General features: G+C 42.8%; 1 protein-coding gene across 1 annotated transcript in view; it reads left to right on the top strand.

Annotated features, from left to right (window-relative positions):
- Positions 1 to 18,083, top strand: part of ITGA4 (integrin subunit alpha 4) — a 67,864-nt gene extending 49,781 nt beyond the window's left edge. The window contains exons 18-28 of the mRNA XM_056861197.1: positions 139 to 289; positions 1,023 to 1,121; positions 2,971 to 3,050; positions 4,409 to 4,498; positions 5,777 to 5,867; positions 6,072 to 6,179; positions 6,677 to 6,793; positions 9,788 to 9,907; positions 10,216 to 10,314; positions 16,637 to 16,756; positions 17,982 to 18,083. Of these exons, the coding sequence (XP_056717175.1) occupies positions 139 to 289; positions 1,023 to 1,121; positions 2,971 to 3,050; positions 4,409 to 4,498; positions 5,777 to 5,867; positions 6,072 to 6,179; positions 6,677 to 6,793; positions 9,788 to 9,907; positions 10,216 to 10,314; positions 16,637 to 16,756; positions 17,982 to 18,083 (1,177 nt within the window). The remainder of the gene's footprint in view (positions 1 to 138; positions 290 to 1,022; positions 1,122 to 2,970; positions 3,051 to 4,408; positions 4,499 to 5,776; positions 5,868 to 6,071; positions 6,180 to 6,676; positions 6,794 to 9,787; positions 9,908 to 10,215; positions 10,315 to 16,636; positions 16,757 to 17,981) is intronic.
- The last annotated feature ends 1,491 nt before the right edge of the window (positions 18,084 to 19,574 follow it).

Here is a 19,574-nt window from a genome sequence, read left to right on the forward strand (position 1 = left end):
GTTATACTTGGTTGGAAGCTCTAGCTGTCTCAGAGTAATTACTGTTGTGAGATTAGAGGAAAACTGAGCAGTAAGTTACTGGCCACTTAAATTTTTACACATACCACAGTTAAATTAACATATGTTCATTTTATACAGGCCACATGAAAAGAAGTCTTATCTTGCAGTTGGAAGTGTGAAAATGTTGACGTTAAATGTCACCTTGTACAATGCTGGCGATGATGCCTATCAAACTGCCCTCCGCATCCAACTCCCCAAAGGTCTTTATTTCATCAAAATTCTAGAGCTGGTAAGAATCCGAGTGTATATTTTTTCCTCCCCTCCCCCAACTTACTGGAGCTTTAAAAAAAAAATTAAAGGGTGACAGGACTGAACTTTTGTACTTCATAATGTAAATAGCTTAAGTACCAACCCATAAAGGAGAACTTGGAGTCATCTGCTGAAGCTGGAGGGTGAGAGATTCAAAACAGATAAAAGGAAGTATTTCTTCACACAACACATAGTTAAATTGTGGAACTCCCTGCCCCAGGATGTGGGGATGGCTGCCAACTTGGAAGGCTTTAAGAGGGGAGTGGACATGTTCATGGAGGAGAGGGCTATTCAGGGCTACTAGTCAAAATAGATACTAGTCATGATGCATACCTATTCTCTCCAGGATCAGAGGAGCATGCCTATTATATTAGGTGCTGTGGAGCACAGGCAGGACAATGCTGCTGCAGTCGTCTTGTTTGTGGGCTTCCTAGAGGCACCTGGTTGGCCACTGTGTGAACAGACTGCTGGACTTGATGGGCCTTGGTCTGATCCAGCATGGCCTTTCTTATGTTCTTATGAGAGTATGGGGAAGCAAGTAGGATCAATCCAAGAAAGCCTAAAGAACACTGCATCCAGAATCAAATAGAAGTGGCAAATTGTTTCATTCACATATATAAATACGATTTTAAAGATCAGTTTAAATTTGCGAAATGCCCCATTTCCCCCCCCTTCTGTCAGCTGCTTTAGGTATTGTTCATTTATCATTATAGGAAGAAAAGCAGATACATTGTGAAGTCTCAGAAAAGGATACTCATGCAGTGAGACTTGATTGCAGTGTTGGATATTTATATGTAGATCATCTGTCAAAGGTAAAACAAAGAGCTCTTTCCTTTTAAAAAACTAATGTCTTCATTTACTGTTTTAAGCTTCACTTATGTTTTAAGCTTCATTTATGACTATAGGAATGCACCTATAGTCTAATATGAAGAATAGCTACATGTATTATTTTTTTGTCACTGTGGCGTATTCACATCTTTCTTCTTTTGCATGAATAACAAATAGCCGTGCAACTAAGATCTGTCATATTACTTCTGTGGCTCAGCACATACTTTGTAATACTCCCCTCTCTAGCAACAAAAGTTTTAGGAGAAATGAAAACAGGCTGAAATTTATAATGGCAAAATGATGTGTTCTTTAATGACAAGCTTGTACATGATTTGCTGGGATTTGTTTTCCATATTTTGTTTACATTATAAAAAAGTTGCTCAGAAGTAAATCCCATTAGACTCAGTGGGAGAGCCAACGTGGTGTAGAAGTTAAGAGCAGTGGTTTGGAGCTGTGGACTCTGATCTGGAGAACCGGGTTTGATTCCCCATTAAACACATGAAGCCAGCTGGGTGACCTTAGGCTAGTCACACTCTCTCAGCCCCACCTACCTCACAGGGTGTCTGTTGTGGGGAGGGGAAGGGAAGGTGATTGTAAGCCAGTTTGATTCTTCCTTAAGTGTTGAAGAAAGCTGGCATATAAAAACCAACAATTCCTCCTCCTCCTCCTTCGTCTTCTGCGATTGATAACTAAATATATTAGAAAAGCAGTGTATAGTACTAACATATACAATAATGTGTTGTTACTAAAGCAATGGACCATTTGAACGAAGCCTTCTGAATATGTCACCCTGCAAATGGGTAAGATTGGCAATTTTCTGGGGCTCACACTGCATGGAACTGCCTGTCTGACCAGGTCAGCCCCCCCTCCCCCCACACACAAACAATTTATCATTCCATTGAATATGCAAAAAGGAGAAGTGTTCAGGAGTGCATTTTTATACCGAGATTAGAACTGTAATTTAATGGGGGTGACTTTTACACGGAAATAGAAACTGTAGTCTGTTGCAATGCTTGTTCCATGTATCGCTTCGCTTTTACTACACTTATAACCCACTTTTAAATTGTAGTATGTTATGCTTTAGAAAGGTTTTTGTTTGTTTGTATTGTCTTTGCCCCTTTCCCCCCCTTTTTTTTGGCCATCAAGTCACATCTGACTTTTGGCGAACCCTAGTGGGGTTTACAAGGCAGGAGACATTCAGAGAGGGTTTGCCATTGACTGCCTCTGCGTAGAGACCCTGGTATTCCGTGGTGGTCTCCCATCCAAATACTGACCAAGGCCGACCCTGCTTAGCTTTCGACATCTGACGAGATCAGGCTAGCCTTGGCTATCCAGGTCGGGGCTTGTCTTCCCTACAGTTATGTAATCCTGTGTGTGTGTGTTACTGTAAGTGCCGCCTAGTCGCTTCTGACTCACGGTGACCCTATGAATCAGTGTCCTCCAAAACATCCTATCTTTGACAGCCTTGCTCAGGTCTTGCAAACTGAGGGCTGTGGCTTCCTTTATTGAGTCAATCCATCTCATGTTGGGTGTTCCTCTTTTCCTACTGCCCTCGACTTTTTCTAGCATGACTGTCTTTTCCAGTGACTCTTCCCATAATGTGTCCAAATACGATAGCCTCAGTTTAGTCATTTTAGCTTCTACGGTCAGTTCAGGCTTGATTTGATCTATATATGTAATCCTAGTCCTATTTCAATGTTCTTTGGATATCTTACAGATACAGAATTATTTTCTGTATTTTATGAACTGCCTGTGAGTCCCGGTGAGAAAGGAGGGGTTGTAAATAAAGTTAATTAATTAATTTAAACCAAAAATATTGCCTTTGTTCCACAGCTGGATTTTAGTTTCCTGCTGGATGCAAGCTCACTTACAAGGGCAGGAGATGACCTCATCATCAGCATTAACGCAACCTGGTAAATGTTGTTTGATGCAGATTGCAATCTTAGACTAATATTGTCCCTACATTTAAAAGTCAGACTGGGGAATTACAAAAAGAATTAATGATGCACGAAAGCATGCTGCACCTAAATTGGAATGCCCATCAAAAAGCAGTGTCCAACAAAATTAAACCTGGGGTTGGTGCTATTGTCAACTTTTTTCACACCAAAGGTGGCAAATATATTCCAGGGGCTATTCAGGTTTTTAACCTGAAAATTATCCCAATTATCCTCTTTGGTGTTGCCATCTGGATAACAGTCATCAATGAATCTATAGATCGTCCACTGCTTCAGTTCCTACGAAAACTCCTAAATGCCCTTCGATGTGTTGCTGACGTTACTCTTCGTTCCGAGTTTGGTCAAATGTCACTTGAAGCTAGGGTGTGGTTGGCCGCCTTTAAACTACACCTTAAACTGTGCTTTAGCACTGAGGGGTTCCTAGCTTCTCTGAAGCATGACCCTTTTAAATCCTCATGGCAAAAAATCTTAGATGAGAAACTGTCGTTGTTGGGCTTCTTGCAGGATATGTTATTAGATCTTGGGAAAACTGAAGCTTTTACCAAAATTAAAAAGCGCATTAAAGAGTTCGATTATAACAGCACGACTTTTCGTGCTCGTCGCGTCTGTTCATCCCAGTTCTTCGGAATACCCCCTCCACGTGGTCTGCCTGCCTGTATATATTATCTGACAACTCCTCGTCTCTGTAGAGCTTTTTGCTTGGCTAGATTGAATGCTAACCCTTCTATGGTAATGCAGGGCAGAATTCTGAATATACCATACTCAGACAGGATCTGCCCTTGCTCTTCTGGCTCTATTGACTCATTAGCCCATGCCCTTTTGGAATGCCGCTTTTACGAGGAACTTCGATCGCACTATATTTTCCCCCTTTTAATATACAAATCCAATGCCTCTGTGACTGACATAATGCCTTTTTTACTAAGCGATAGGGACCCCAAGGCTACATTGTCAGTGGCAAGATTTGTTTCAGTCCTTATATCCCTCCAACACTGGATATATGCTGCTCAAGATCAATTGATCAAGGAGCTTCTAAGGGATAAAAGGAAGGAAAGGAAAGCATGCTGTACTGCATAATCTGCAGAGGCACCCTAAATTTTAAAAAGAGCTATTTTGGTGAGCCCATTTTTACAGACTAAACAAAAACCTCACGAGGCATGATCATAATATGCTTCTTCCCTAAATCGGTGGGACTCGAAAGTGCTTTGGCTGAAATGTATCAGATGCTAATACTTAATGTGCAGTTCAGGAATGGTTGCCTGAACAACTATCTTTATTGCATACACGAGTAAGTTTGTAATGTTTCTTTCCTTCCTTAGTGAAAATGAAGAAAATAAGGACATACTGTTGGATAACAGCCTAACTTTAACTTTGCCTCAGAAGTATGAGGTTGAGCTAAACGCTCATGGGTAAGCTGAGTGCTGAATTTTCAAATGGACATAATCATTTTATGGACTGAAAGATAATGTACAGATCTCTATTACTGATGGGTGATCTACCTGAGGCTAAAACTGGAATAGGCTTGCCTAAAACATGTGATTGGGGCCTGATTCGGGTTGGGGCTCAGATTGGCCTAATGTTTTACTTAGGCCCATTCTAAGCTGCAGCTTTCTTTGGCCTTTTATGCATGGATGTTTCACTCGCCGTCACCCCTCTGACAACTTCGGGTCTTTGTTTTGATTATGCACGCCATTTCTGATCGTCAGAATTTGCCTCGCTCTCCCCCTGCATTTCCCCCGTGTTTTGCCCGCATTTTCAAATTCAAGATAAAACAAGGTCCCTGAATATGTGTGCAAAACGCGAGGAAACGCAGGGGGAGAGGGCGGCAACCTCTGATGGTCGGAAACGGCATGCATAATCACAACAAAGACTCAAAGTCGTCGGACAGGTGACCATGAGGAAAACAGCCATGCATAAAAGACCTTTGTGTTTCTGATGATGGAATCAGCAGCTTGACAAAGCCAGAAGTCTCCAGCCCCACACCCCCAAGTTGTAAGAAGGGATGGTGATTCTGCAACCTTGTTCAGGTGTCAGAATCCCTGGGAAATGTGATTATGTAGGGCTCCTGGATACTCATTATGGATTCAGTGTTCCCGGGAATTGCAAAACTAAAAATATATTAACTAGTACCCAACCTCTGTTATTAAATTATATCTGCAACCATATTATTGAATGGATATCTATGTACATACAAATATATTTATGAATATATTATTGTGTGTGTTGGAAATAATTTTATACCAGAGGTTGGGTACCAGCTGATATATTGTTAGTTATATCTGAATGCATACCCTATAATGGGCTTGGGTTGAAATAAACCAAAACTTGCTGGGGAAGTTAATACTCCAACTTGTAGTCGAACCTACAAATAAGCATAAGGAAGGAAGGATTAGAGGGCTTTGGCTGGGTTAGAGAGCAGGGTTTAAGGCTAAACAAATAAGTAAATAATAAAAGGCAGGAGAGGGAGATTCTGTTAAGGTTGCCTGACATAGGCTTCTGTTGTAGGGTCAGACTGTTGTGGGATCACCTGTATTTCTATTGAAATGTGACATCAAATATTTAGGTTTTAGAACTTCATAGGAAAGGCTACCAAATGAAGATAACATAGCTCAATGGCTGTTTGTTATCGACATACAAAATATCAAGCTATATTCTCTACCTTCTCTTTTTGAAAACCCTATTTTTAGGTTTGTGTCACCCATGTCATTTGTTTATGGACCGAGCGAAGAAAATGTAGCAGTTACTTGCATGAAGGAAATGATCAACTTTACTTTCCACGTAAGTGTGGTTTTGTTAGAGGAACCAAATGGGAACAATGTGCTTAAAGTGGCCAGCCTCTACCCCACACAGATGTGCAACTGTTAGTCCAGCCTGGACTTGTTAGTCCAAGGCATGAGTGATGGGCCCCTGAGGTCCATTTTCTCCTGAAACATAGAATGAGCTTCAAGCTTTATCCTGACTGTGACCTATTTTACCTCTCAGGTCAGTAATCCTGGCCTAAGTCTGGCTCCAAGTGTGGTCTTGGAAATACAGATACCCAATTCTATTGTACCGAAAGACATCCGGCTGTTCAACATTTTTGACGTTCAGGTATGACTAGTTTGTCTGTGTTCATACAGCGTTTCAAGCAGGGTATCATTTTCAATATAATCTACGTATTACAATGATGTGATTGCAAGACCTGGGGAAATGTAAAAGGCTTGAGGAACCCCCTTTACTATGAGGTGTCTCCACCCTGTTAGCAGGGACTTGTCCACGAAAGCTGGATCATGCCCACTAGTCTTTGGAAATTTGGTTTTCTGTCAGTGCAACAGTAAAGTAAAAGAGGAAGGAATAATATAATAAATAAAGCTATGGATGAGACTTGTTAGTCCTGCTTCTCTCCCCCACCCCTAAGTATTAGTTAATTTTGGCCAACGTTTAGGAATTTAATATCCTAGCCCAAGGAAATACTTCAGTGGTTGCTGTATGTGTCTTATTTCTAAGTAAAGGTTTGTTTATAATGGTGGAGTATGCCAGATTCAGAAGCTTGCCATTTTATTAGTATTCTAAATCTAAAGATAATTTATGCTCTTGCTCATTTTTAGACAACGGGTGGAAAATGTGTCTACAAAAGTTATAGAGACTGCATCTTGCCAGAGAAAAATGAAAACGTACTGCAGGATCTGATGACTTTTCTTACAAAGCCTCACAAGAGGTTATTGGTAATTCCTCTGATTTATTTGATCGTTCGTTTTCAGAACTTCTAAAAAAACCCCACTTTTATTAAACGTATAGACTTGGATCCAGAGAACCATGAGTTCAACTCTGCACATGGAATACATTTCTGCTGTTTCTTCTTTGCAGCAAGCCCACTTTGCGTTGTTTATCTGTAGCCATTGTCCATCGAGTGGTCCTCTGTGCAGGCACGCATGGGAAATGCACATGCGCAGGCCAGCTGCAGGGAACTTTATATGGAAAGCTTCAAAAAAATATGGGATGCTCCCCCTCCCCCCCCCCCGTGTCAACACCTTTTCCTGCCAAAATGGCCAAAGGGCAGGGAGTGGTCATCCTTCAGTTCTCCCTTTGCCGCCGCGGTACCTTTCAGCCGGGCCAAGAAGCAACCACTGCAGGGAAAGGAGGGAGGAATGTGTGCCTGCACAGAAGACCACTCGATGAACAACAGTTACAGGTAAACAATGCTGTTTTTCATCGTTGTGGTCTCTGTGCAGTCCCACATGGGAGAATGGCAAGATCATCACACAGGAGGTGTGAGAGTGTAGTTGCTGTACCATAAAATTTATTAAAGTGTGGATTCTAAGATTGTTCTCCCAACTGCTGCATCAGCATTTGAACCTACACCTACAGAATAATGGCGGACAAAGGTCGATAGTGACATGTCGCCACCTTTCAAATGTCTACAATGTCCACTGCAGCCTGGAACATCGCAGACGACGCCATAGCCCTTGTAGCACATGCACATTCAAAGGATAGTCCCGCTGAGCCGTCTCATACGTTAACTCGATCACCTTGGACACCCAATGTGAGATCGATTGTGCTGATGCAACGTTACCCTTATTATGGCCATGGAAACATACAAACAAATGTTGCTGTTTTCTAAAAAAAAAAAAAAAAAGGTGCAATAAAGCTCTTATGACATCCAGAGTGTGAAGTGACCTCTCTTTGTTTGACTGAAGATTTGGGGGAAAAACCCGGCCGGACAATGTCCTGGGAGGTGTGGAATTTTGACACCACCTTGGCTAATTGGGTTAGACTTGATCATAGTGCTACTCTGTCCTCATGAAATTTAGAAAGGGAGGATCAAAACAGAATGGCTTAAGATCACTTGCTTTCCGTGCCGAAGTAATCACAACTAAAAGGCAACCTGATTAGATAGGTCAAGTTACAAGTCGCTAGGGGTTCAAATTTTTTTGACATGAGGTAGGTTAAAACTAGCGAAAGACTCCATTGACTCAGATGCCTTGACTGGGGGAAACGTGTTGTTAAGACACTTGAGAGATTTTTTTACATAACAGGTTAGAGAACAATGATGCTGAATCTCCACCATCGTCGAAGGCCAATATGACGGCTAAATGAACCCACTATCTTTCAGGTGAAGTAGGTATTCGAAAACTTCTAGTAAGGGACGTTTTGGCAGGCTGACTCCCCTAGTAACTGCCAATTCCACAAATATGTGCCTCTTGAATAAGTACGATTTTCTCGTGTTTGGCTTCCTGGATGCTAGCAATATCTCTGCTGCTCTGTGAGAAAAAGCAGTTACCGCAGGAGCAGCCAAGCGTTGTGGAGTGACCTGGCATCGTGATGCAGTACCGGACCTACAGGTAGGAGGTCTGGAGATGGGGGGAGAAAAATGTGCCTTCCTTTGGCAAACCTCCATAAAGTGGGGAATGATGGCCTCTTTGGCCAGAAGGGCGCTATGAAGATAATGGATGCATGATGATGAGAGGGAGGCAGATGATGAGAGGGAGATGATGAGAGGGAGGGCATCTTGGTCATCTTCTGGTCACTAGGGGTGTGGAGGGGGGAGGTAGTTGTGAATTTCCTGCATTGTGCAGGGGGTTGGACTTGATGGCCCTGGTGGTCCTTTCCAACTCTATGATTCTATGATCTGTGTCTGCCTTTCCCACTACTTTTTGTAGTAGAGGAATGGGAGGAAAGGCATACATGAGGGAACTGTTCCAATTTAACTGAAGTGCGTCCCCTATGGATTGAACATCTGTTGCAGCTCATGAGCAAAAGTCAGCACATTTCCTGTTTTCAACAGAAGCAAACTGATGTTCCCCATTGGTCTAGAATGGGTTGAATATATTGCATCTCCAATGACTCGTGCTGAACCATTTTTGTCCCCCATGTTTTAAATAACGCCATCAGAAAGAATGAATTGAAAGTTTTCTCTCACCTACTCTCCCTCGACTCACCACACGTTCTCTCTCCGCGGTGGCAAAGAGAGAACCGAGGGATGGCTGCTCCCCTGCCCCTCTGTCACGTGGCCATCTTGGCGGGAAGAGCTGTTGACGGAGGGGGGAGTGTCCCATATCTACTAGAAGCTTTGCATATAAAGTTAGAGACCACGACGATGCTGCACAGAGACCACCACAAAAATGAACTTGGCTGAAACTAGGTTTGTCCTTGCTGAAGCTGGAGTGTGGAATTTCCACAAATATGCCAAGCAAATCCAAGAATCCAGTGCAGATTGAGCGTAGCAACACAACTGTGTGCATGGCATTTCACTTATTGTCCCTGAATAAATAGTAGTAGTAATACTAGAAAACACAATACAATTAAACCAAACTACAGCCTTTTATGCATTCTCAGTTTCCTCGTGTCTAACTTCCAGTTTCTTGGGGGGGGGGGTCAGTTATGCATGCATTTTGCTCCCTCTGATGGTCGATTCAACATCACACAGCTTTAAATGAAGTGGCTTTTTGTGCTTCATGAAAACTGATGTTGACCACTAGGGGGAGCAAAACGCGTGCATAACTGAACCCTTACCCCCCACATACACCCCCCAAGAAACTGGAAGTTAGACGTGAGGAAACTTGAGAATGCATAAAAGGCCTATATGACTTGAAGTTTAATCCACTAGGTCTTGGAAATTGTGGTGGTTTTTCCATGAACCAACCATACATCTGTATGAGAACTTTAAAAAAGTTAATGATTTTTTTTTTTAAAGAATATCTGGTATTTTCTCTCTTCAGTACTGTATGAAAAATGACCCGTTGTGTTTGCAAATACTTTGCAACTTTGGAGACTTGGAAAGTGGCAAAGAAGCAACTGTTCATGTCTATTTGGAAGCAACCCCATCACTGTTAAACGAGGTAAGGGATATTTTGACCACATGGAGGTTTATAAATGCTCGTATCTGAGAATCAGGATCCTTGTCCAGATCCTGCCCATTTTTTTAAAAGTCTCCCTGGCTTCATTTGTGGAGGCTTAAATGCATGTTTAACTAGCAGGAATCAGTGGGCCCTAAAAGTGCTTAAAACTAGTTGGATTGTGCCCGGTGAGATCCCCAACTTTCACTTGAGTGAATATAGAACTTCCATTTCATTATCCATGGTATCTTTCTTTTGATCCATCTTGCAGCATTTGTTTTTAAAGATTGTAACATACTTTTTAAAAACAGGATGCCGCTTCAGTCCTTAAATTCGAGGTGAGAGGGAAAGCTTCATCAGATAAAAACCCTAAAGTTATTGAACTACACAAGGACAAGCAAACTGCCTATGTAAGTATACTTAAACCATGCTTCATTATAAAAGAACAGTGTTGAGAAGTACTACATGTCAGGCAAATCTGAATGGTTAGATACAAGGTCTTCAACATCAAATGGTCACAGCTGGTCAGTAGCAGGTTTTGGTAAACCGTCATAAATTTACTGTTTGCAGAGAAGAGGGAATAGATTAGAAATCAGGATTCACACCAAGTCAGTGATGCATCCCAGATCTACTTTGACCTTTGGCTGTGATTGCCACAAATCCAGTCTAGGGAAATCAGATGGCTGGACTGTTGGAGCATACAGTATTGATCATTGATAGGGTGGTGGAAGAGGCTTGATTTCAGCATCAGATGCAGAGCCTACAGCTGTATGTGTACATCTCTGGTTCTAGGGCCCTTATGAGAAAATAGCTTCTAATTACAAATATACAGGAATCTGATGGATATCCTGGGTACCTTCCTGGAAGCTATGTTGTGCTATGGAGTTTGCCAAGTATGATAGGATGGTTACTGTATAATTACTGCTATACATTAATTTCTAGACAAAAAGTGCACTCAGTGTGCAATTCTATCACACCCACTATGAAGAGCATTCTACTGAAGGTGGATATATCCACCTTTCATTCCAATTGATAAAATGCATTTTGTGGCGTAGCTGCCTTTGAGAATGCAAGCCTTACTCAGGGTTGGATGAAGAATGTACGTACCTTCCTCAGAAAGAGCCTTGGCTACTTACCGTGAAGGCTTCTTCTGCTCAGAGGGACGAAGGGCATCTTCAGGATGGGTGTTTCCTTTTCCTCTTAGCTCGGGAGGCAGGATTTAATATTTAAATTTTCCTTGACTACTGAGGGTAAACGCCCCCTAGAGCCAGTTAAAAACTTTCCAAGCCTTATAGAGATAAACTGAGAAAAAACTTGTAATATATAGTTGATAAGAATAAACTGTGAACAATTTATAGCAAAAAACGTGAGAAAGTAGATAGAGTAGTCGTTAAGAAGACTGTTAATGCGAGGTCTAACTGATAACCCTTGAAAAAACTATGGAAGTGGTAATACTAAATGAATACCAATCTAGAGAGGACGTCTGGGAGGGCAAGATGCCCTTCGTCCCTCTGAGCAGAAGAAGCCTTCACGGTAAGTAGCCAAGGCTCTTTTTTCGGCTCAGAGGGACAAAGGGCATCTTCAGGATGGGACATACAAGAACAGTCCCCGCCCAGGGTGGGTTAGACGTCCTGTAATATGCTTTGCAGCACTCGTCTACCGAATGCCGCTTCAGCTGACGAGTATAGGTTAGCTTGTAGTGTCGTACGAAGGTAGATACTGACGACCATGTGGCGGCCCTGCAAATTTCGTCTATGGGAGTTTGTCTGTCAAAGGCGGTGGAAGTGGCTGCACTTCTAACTGAGTGTGCAGTTATGCCCCCTGGTATAGGTAGTTTACTCTCTGCATAGGCCGATTTGATGCATAAAGAAATAGTGTGGCTGATCGAAGCTCTAGACATGGGCTTGCCCTTTCTAGGTTGTGATATGTTAATGAATAGGGCGTCAGAAGCTCTTACACATTCTGTTCTGGATATATAAATGTGAATGGCCCTTCGTACATCTAGAGAGTGCCAAGCCTTTTCCTTTGGTGTCTTTGGGTTGGGGCAGAAGGAAGGAAGGACTATGTCTTGTTCCCTGTGAAATCGAGTGTTGCATTTGGGCAAAAAGGAGTGATCATGTCTAAGCACCACCTTGTCCTTGTGGAAGGTAATGAGGCCAGGACGAATAGATAATGCTCCTATTTCTGAAACTCTACGAGCCGATGTTATAGCCGTTAAAAAGAGTACTTTCATTCTAAGCCATTTAAAGCCTACTTTTGAAAGAGGTTCAAATGGATGTTTGGTTAGTGCAGTTAGAACTGTGTGTAGGCTCCATGTAGGGAACCTGTGTCTTACTGGTGGATTGATAATGCCTAGGCCCCTGAAGAATAATTTGATGTGAGGATGTTTTGATATCTTGTAGCCTGCTACTCTTGGAACAATGGTGGCTATGGAGGCTAACTGTCTCTGTAATGTGGATGTTGCTAAACCCATCCTTTGACCTTCCTGTAAGAACGATAGTATACCAAATGTTCTGGGTTTGAGTGGATTAATGTCTTTTTGTCTGCACCACCTAGTAAAAGCCTTCCAAGATGAATTGTAGATTCTCTGGGTGGAAGGTTTGCGTGCAGCCTGAATGGTGTTAACTATGTCTTCAGTGTAGCCTAATTTGAAGAGTCGTCTCCGTTCAATACCCAAACGGTCATTTTGTACCATCCTGGATTGGGTTGGCACACTGGCCCTTGTATCAGGAGATCCTGTCTGTCTGGGAGTCTCCAAATGTTGTTGTGTGACATTTGTATCAATGTCGGAAACCAGGGTCTTCTGGGCCAGTAGGGGGCTATGAAGATGACATGTGCGTTCAAGGTTCTTATTCTCCTCAGTACTCTTGGTATGAGAGGGAGAGGAGGGAAGGCATAAAGTAGTCCCCTGGGCCATGGGGCTGTTAGCGCATCCGTCTGTTCTGCCCCTTGCTGGGTGAACCTGGAGTAGTATCGAGGTAGTTGGTGGTTCAGATTGGAAGCAAATAGATCTATTTGTGGTGTCCCGAATCGCTGTGTGATGTTCTGGAATATGTCTGGGTGAAGGGACCACTCTGCTTCGTTGATGGTCTCCCTGCTGAGTCAGTCCGCTTGAATGTTTGTGATTCCCTGAATGTGTTCCGCTTGAAGTGATGCTAAGTTGGACTCGGCCCAATTTAGAATTCTCAGAGCTTCCTTGTGAAGGGTCGATGAGTGTGAACCCCCCTGTTTGTTTAAATACGCCTTTGCGGCCACGTTGTCTGTTCTTATTAGAATGTCCTTTCCTTGAATCAGTGTTGTGAAGCTTTGTAAGGCTCTGAATATCGCTCTGATTTCCAGAGCGTTTATGTGCAACTTTTGTTCCTGGTGAGTCCAATTGCCTTGGGCAATTTGACCCTGAAAAGTTGCTCCCCAGCCAGTTGTGCATGCATCTGTGTAAATGTGTTCCAGAATCGGGTGAATGAACCTGAGTCCTTTCGAAAGATTGTCTTTCTGTGACCACCAAAGAAGGCTGAGTTTGACTCATTTGGGAATAATAACGCTGAGATCTCGTTTCTTTTGTATGTCCCTCTGAAAGGGTTTGAGTAACCACTGTAGGGGTCTCGCGTGTAGGTGGGCCCATTGAACAGTGGGGATGCAAGCTACCATGTGTCTTTGTAGCTTGGCAAGTGGCATGAGTTTGGTCGAATAAGAATTGTATGCTTTCTTGGCTAGGGAGGATATGAGGCTGATCTTTTCCTCCGTCAGAAAGAGTTTGCTGAGTTGAGTGTCTATGAGCACTCCTAGATGTTGTAATCGATGTGTAGGACTCAGGTTGCTCTTTTTGAAATTGATCAAGAACCCGTGTTTTGTCAATGTGTCTAATACCAGTCTTGTGTGTTGGTGGCTTTGTTGAATTAAATCTGCACATACTAAGATGTCGTCTAAGTATGGATGTATGCGTATGCCCTCTCTGCGTAAATCTGCTACCAAAGTAACCAGTACTTTGGTGAATACCCTTGGGGCAGATGTTAACCCGAAGGGGAGGGCTCTGAACTGGTAGTGATTGCCCTGGTACAGGAACCTTAGGAAGCGACGATGTTGTGGGTATATGAGAATGTGCATATACGCTTCTGTGAGATCTATGGACGTGAGGAGATCCATAGGTCTTAAGGCCTCTGAGATCGACTTCAGCGTCTCCATTCTGAATCGCCTCAGTGGGATAAATCTGTTCAGAAACTTCAGATCTAGGATGGCTCGCCATCCGCCATCTTTTTTGGGAACGGTGAAGAATACTGAATAGATTCCCAATGAGGTTTCCAATGGAGGCACCATCTCGATCGCTTTGATGTCTATGAGGTGACGAATTGCTTCTGAGGTTCTGTGTAACTTGTCCCTGTTCTTGGATGTTGGGGATGTCAATAGCCTGTCTGCAGGAATGCGTGAGAATTCTATTTGATATCCCTGGGCTATTATGTTGTGAACCCACTGGTCTACATGAGGGGTTGACCAGTGTGTTAAGAAATGACTGAGCCTGCCCCCCACAGGCTGTATGTCGGCGTCACTGTTTTGATTGTTGGCCTGGTTTGTTCCCCTTATCATTTTGGAAGGAGGAGAATCTTGGATTCCTGTTGAATCTACCTGTCTTCCGAAAGGAATGACGGTTTTGTCGCCATTGATTATTTTGTCCCCATTGGGGTTTGCGTTGGTCAGGCCTAAATTTTTGTAAGGTGTGGTATGAACAAAAGGTGGTAGAACTGGAGGAGTTCTTAAAATCTTTGTGAAGAGACTTAGGTAAGGCTTGTTTTTTGTCCTTAGTCTCCACTAGAATAGAATCTAGTTTTTCCCCAAACAGGCGTTTTCCCTGATAAGGGTAACCCATTAGGACTGATTTTGACCTGTGCTCTACCTGCCAGGGGCATAGCCAAAGGGCTCTTCTAGCTGCTGCTGATGTGGCTAGTGCTCTAGCCGCAAAGGTCATGGTGTCCAAGGTAGAGTCGGCCAAAAATGATACAGCCCTTAGTAATCTAGAGACACCTTCACAGGCCTGTCTTTCCTCTTGCGGAATGATCTGGTTTAGTTTCCTGGCCCATATAATTGCTGCTCTTGAGATCAGAGCAGATGTGATAGAGGCTTTAATAGCCAAGGCAGAGGCTTCATGTGATTTTTTACATGCCAGCTCCGCCTTCCTATCAGCAGGGTCTCTGATTAATGTCTGGCCCTCTTCTGTGACAGTGTCAGATGTGTGAAGTGTAGTTACTGGTGTCTCCACAGGGGGCACTTTGAGCATCTGTGAGGTGGCCTCATCTAAGTTGTAAAATTTCTTTGATGTTATTGGGAACTGCTTGGAAGCCATCGGCTTATCCCATTCTGATTTTATGAGAGATATAAAATATTCCGGTACAGGAATGACTTTGTCTGGAATGTCATGCATATGAAAAAATTCTTTCATCCCCTTCTTCTTTTGAGTGTTAGAAGGGTCATTGTCATCTGAAAGATCAAGTGCTGCTAAGGTTTTTGTGAGCAGTAGGGGGAATTCCTCAGTATTAAATACTCTAGACTGCTTAGGTTGTTCTATTATATCTTCCCCATCGGAACTGAATTCGCCCTCCTCTCTTTCCATTTTCTCATCGCTAGAGGAAATGGAGTCATCTCCTTCCTCCCCTTGCATAATTTGCTGACCTGAAGTGTCTTTAAGTGCAGCCTTGGTGGGCCATCTATTATCCCCAGCATAGGTATTGCTAGAACCAGATTGCTTTGGGCGGGCACCCAAGGACGCATAGTCCTGCAGGGGTGAGGCTGAGAGGTCAGCAGGGGTATTTGAACCGATGGAGAGGGAGAGGGAGGGGATTGGGCTGCTCTCAAGCCTTCAGTGAAGGCGTCCTTAATAAGAGCCGTGAGTTCCGCTTTAAGAAAGGCCAGTCCGCCATCTTGAAATAGTGGTGGGGGAGTCCTACCGGTAGTTGCTGTCTCCGTCGCCGCTTCAAGTCCTTGAACTATAGGCGAGCCGCCAGAGGACGAAGCGGTAATAGGCAGAGGCGAGCCGCCAGCCTGTTGTTGCTGCTGCAGGGGAGCGGCCAGAGACGCTGTAATCCCCGTGGCGCTAGCCGTTGCGGGAGCCGGTCCGCTTCCTTTGGGCGCGCCTGCAAGCCGAGCGGCATCAATGAGGCGTTTTGCGCGCTTACCGCCGGTCGAGACGACCCTTTTGCGCTTGCCGCTGCCTTCGCCGCTAGTGCTGACCTTCTTTTTATTTTTGGCCCCCGAGTCAAAGGATTGACTGGTGGAGGGCTGAATTGGATCAGGCATAGCTTTTAGTAGGCTAGGATCCAAATCGGCTGATGCAATAAAGCCATCGTCTTGCCGATCCGCCATTTTGTTTTGGCGGGAAGGGTCTCCCCTGTATAAAACTATTTCTATTTGAAAAGTAAGTATAGAAGGGAATAGAAAGAAAGGATAGACAATTTTTTTTTTGATAGAATAGAATAGAAATAAGAAGAGTAGAAGGATAAGGTTTCTTTTTCCTCGAAGCTAAGAGCTGCGTAAGGCTGCTCTCCCGATAAAGGCAGGAAATAGAACTGGCTCTAGGGGGCGTTTACCCTCAGTAGTCAAGGAAAATTTAAATATTAAATCCTGCCTCCCGAGCTAAGAGGAAAAGGAAACACCCATCCTGAAGATGCCCTTTGTCCCTCTGAGCCGAGAACGTTTTGATTCCTGCTTGTTTATGGCATATTTATCGTACTTCATTTTCTGCAGGTCATTCTGGAAGGACTGCACAACCAAAAAGCAAAATGGAGTGTTACAATGTTATTTGTTGGATTTGGTTCAATAGTTGGAGTTCTTTTGCTTCTGTTTCTTTCATATGTTTTGTGGAAGGTAAGTTCGGTGTTTGTGCTTTTTGCTTGTATTAGATCTCTTAACAGTAGAAAAGTTGTTCTTGTTTGACTTTCCAAAGGCCACCAAGTTATGAACATTTTTATACATTACATGATTTTATCATCTTATTTGGGAGTAGGGTGAACATGAAAAGGGATTGGTGTTTTTAATAGGATGCTAATAGGTTAAGTGTGGCATTTTCACTAAAACATACTCATTTTTCTCTCTCTACTTCTTTGTAATCTTGAAAAAGACTAAAAATCGGACTGTCTGGCTATATTTTGAGAACTTTGGGGATAACAAAACCCCAAAAAGGATTTTTACCCCAGAAAATAATTAGTTTTTCTCCATAACAACTGGCCCACAGATGAGTTACTACATGGCTGAGTAATTTTGTGGGCGTCAGCTGTGAATCTTGGGCCCTCTTTTGCCTGTCTTCCTCCACCGATTAGCTACATTTTACTATACTGTTTGTATAAATGTTAAGAATGTTTCTTGGAAACTTGAGAAAATAACCTCTGCAGTAAATAGTGGACGTACTGCTTTGGACAGCAGCCCAAAGGAATCCTTTCATCCAGCTGAGGGATTCTTCAGTGTGGTGTAGTGGTTAAGAGCAGTAGTTTGGAATGGTGGACTCTGATCTGGAGAACCAGGTTTGATTCCCCACTCCTCCACATGAGTGGCGGACGTTAATCTGGTGAACCGGGTTTGATTCCCCACTCCACACAAAGCCAGCTGGGTGACCTTGGGCTAGTCATACTCTCTTAGCCCCACCTACCTTACAGGGTGTCTGTTGAGGGAAAGGGAAAGCGATTGTAAGCTGGTTTGATTCTTCCTTAAGTGGTAGAGAAAGTCAGCATATAAAAAACAAGTCTTCTTCTTAGCCAATGGTGTGGGTTATAAACACTAATCCTTCCTGCAGCAGAAATCTGCAGAACAATTTTTTGTTCTTCTAGGCTATGAGGAAAAACTACAGCTCCAAAGAGCGTTCAAAAAGGGATGACTGATTCCATCCCTTTTCCTTGAGGTGGAGTGCCTTTATTTCAAGAAAACTGAGAGGACTTAACGTTCATGTTAGCAGGATGGGTTGTCCTCTGTCCTTGCCAAGGACTTGGGGACCCCTGGAATCCCCCCAAAGAACTGCATGAACCAACTGAGAAACACTAATATAATTTACAGTGTATTAATATAAACATGCTAACATTTAACATGGATTCTGTTTCAGGTTGGCTTCTTTCAAAGAAAATATAAACTTATTCCCCAAGAAGAGAACGGAAGACTAAGCTGGAGCTTTGTAAACAGCAATCAAATTCCCAGTGACAATTAAATTTTTCAGACAATGATCACTTTTATCAAATTCAAGTCCTAGGAAAGAAAGAGTACATATTACTCGGCTTCTTAAAATGCATGTCAGAATTTATGAAGAAAAATTCATGAAGAACTGAGAGAACAGCCTCTGGTTTTCAGAGGAACATAAGCGACAACAAAAAATACTGTGGATGAACTACTGCTTGCTAAGAAGCACCATAATATGCAGTGTAGCTTTGTACTCAAAGTGCCAAACCTTGAGAGAGCTATACAATTTCCCCTTTTTCACATTCTGCCTAGCTTTACTGTATCAAGTATCAACTAGTCAAGTTACAAATGTTAAGTAGCAAAATCTTGTGGGCGGACTTGACATCGCTGTGAAGAGTACCTTCAGTGAGTTTTTAGAATTCAGTATAAAACTTTTTCAATGCACTGTGTTCTTATATAAAAGTGATTAATATTCCCGGGTGCATACCTATATGAAATGTACAGCGCTAAATTAGACAGGTAATATGCAGCCTTTCAAACATATCTTTCATACCAAAACACTGCATATTTCAATCCTTATAGGGGAGTGAAATGTCTGTTTTACAATTCTCAGATGGTACCCAACAAGCCATAATTTAGATCTTCCTTTCTGTGGCCTGTAGTCCCTCTTACATAGATACTTCCAAGTTGTCTTTTATGATAATGGAAATCCTATAGACAGTTCCTTTTAAGAATTCTTATTTATTTTCGGCCTTATAAAGAAATGTATCTGTGTGTGTGTGTTAAGTGCCATCAAGTCGCTTCCGACTCATGGCGACCCTATGAATGAAAGTCCTCCAAAATGTCCTATCTTTGACAGCCTTGCTCAGATCTTGCAAATTGAGGGCTGTGGCTTCCTTTATTGAGTCCATCCATCTCTTGTTGGGTCTTCCTCTTTTCCTGCTGCCCTCAACTTTTCCTAGCATGACTGTCTTTTCCAGTGACTCTTGTCGTCTCATGACATGACCAAAATACGACAGCCTCAGTTTAGTCATTTTAGCTTCTAGGGTCAGTTCAGGCTTGATTTGATCTATACCCCACTGATTTGTTTTTTTGGCAGTCCACGGTATCCGTAACACTCTCCTCCAACACCACATTTCAAAGGAATCCATTTTCTTCCTATCAGCTTCCTTCACTGTCCAGCTTTCACACCCATACATAGTAATAGGGAATACGATGGCATGAATTAATCTAGTCTTGGTGGCCAGTGATACATCCTTACACTTCAAAATCTTTTCTAGCTCCTTCATGGCTGCCCTTCCTAGTCTCAATCTCCTTCTGATTTCTTGGCTGCAGTCTCCCTTTTGGTTGATGGTGGAGCCAAGGAATAGAAAGTCTTCAACAATTTCAGTTTCCTAATTGTTAACCTTGAAGTTGTATAATTCTCCTGTAGTCATTACTTTTGTTTTCTTGATGTTCAGCTGTAGTCCTGCTTTGGCACTTTCTCTTTTAACTTTCAGCAGTAGTCGTTTCAAATCTTCAC

Source organism: Euleptes europaea, chromosome 15 (genome assembly GCF_029931775.1).
Source record: "Euleptes europaea isolate rEulEur1 chromosome 15, rEulEur1.hap1, whole genome shotgun sequence".
In the NCBI taxonomy this organism is placed as follows: domain Eukaryota; kingdom Metazoa; phylum Chordata; class Lepidosauria; order Squamata; family Sphaerodactylidae; genus Euleptes; species Euleptes europaea.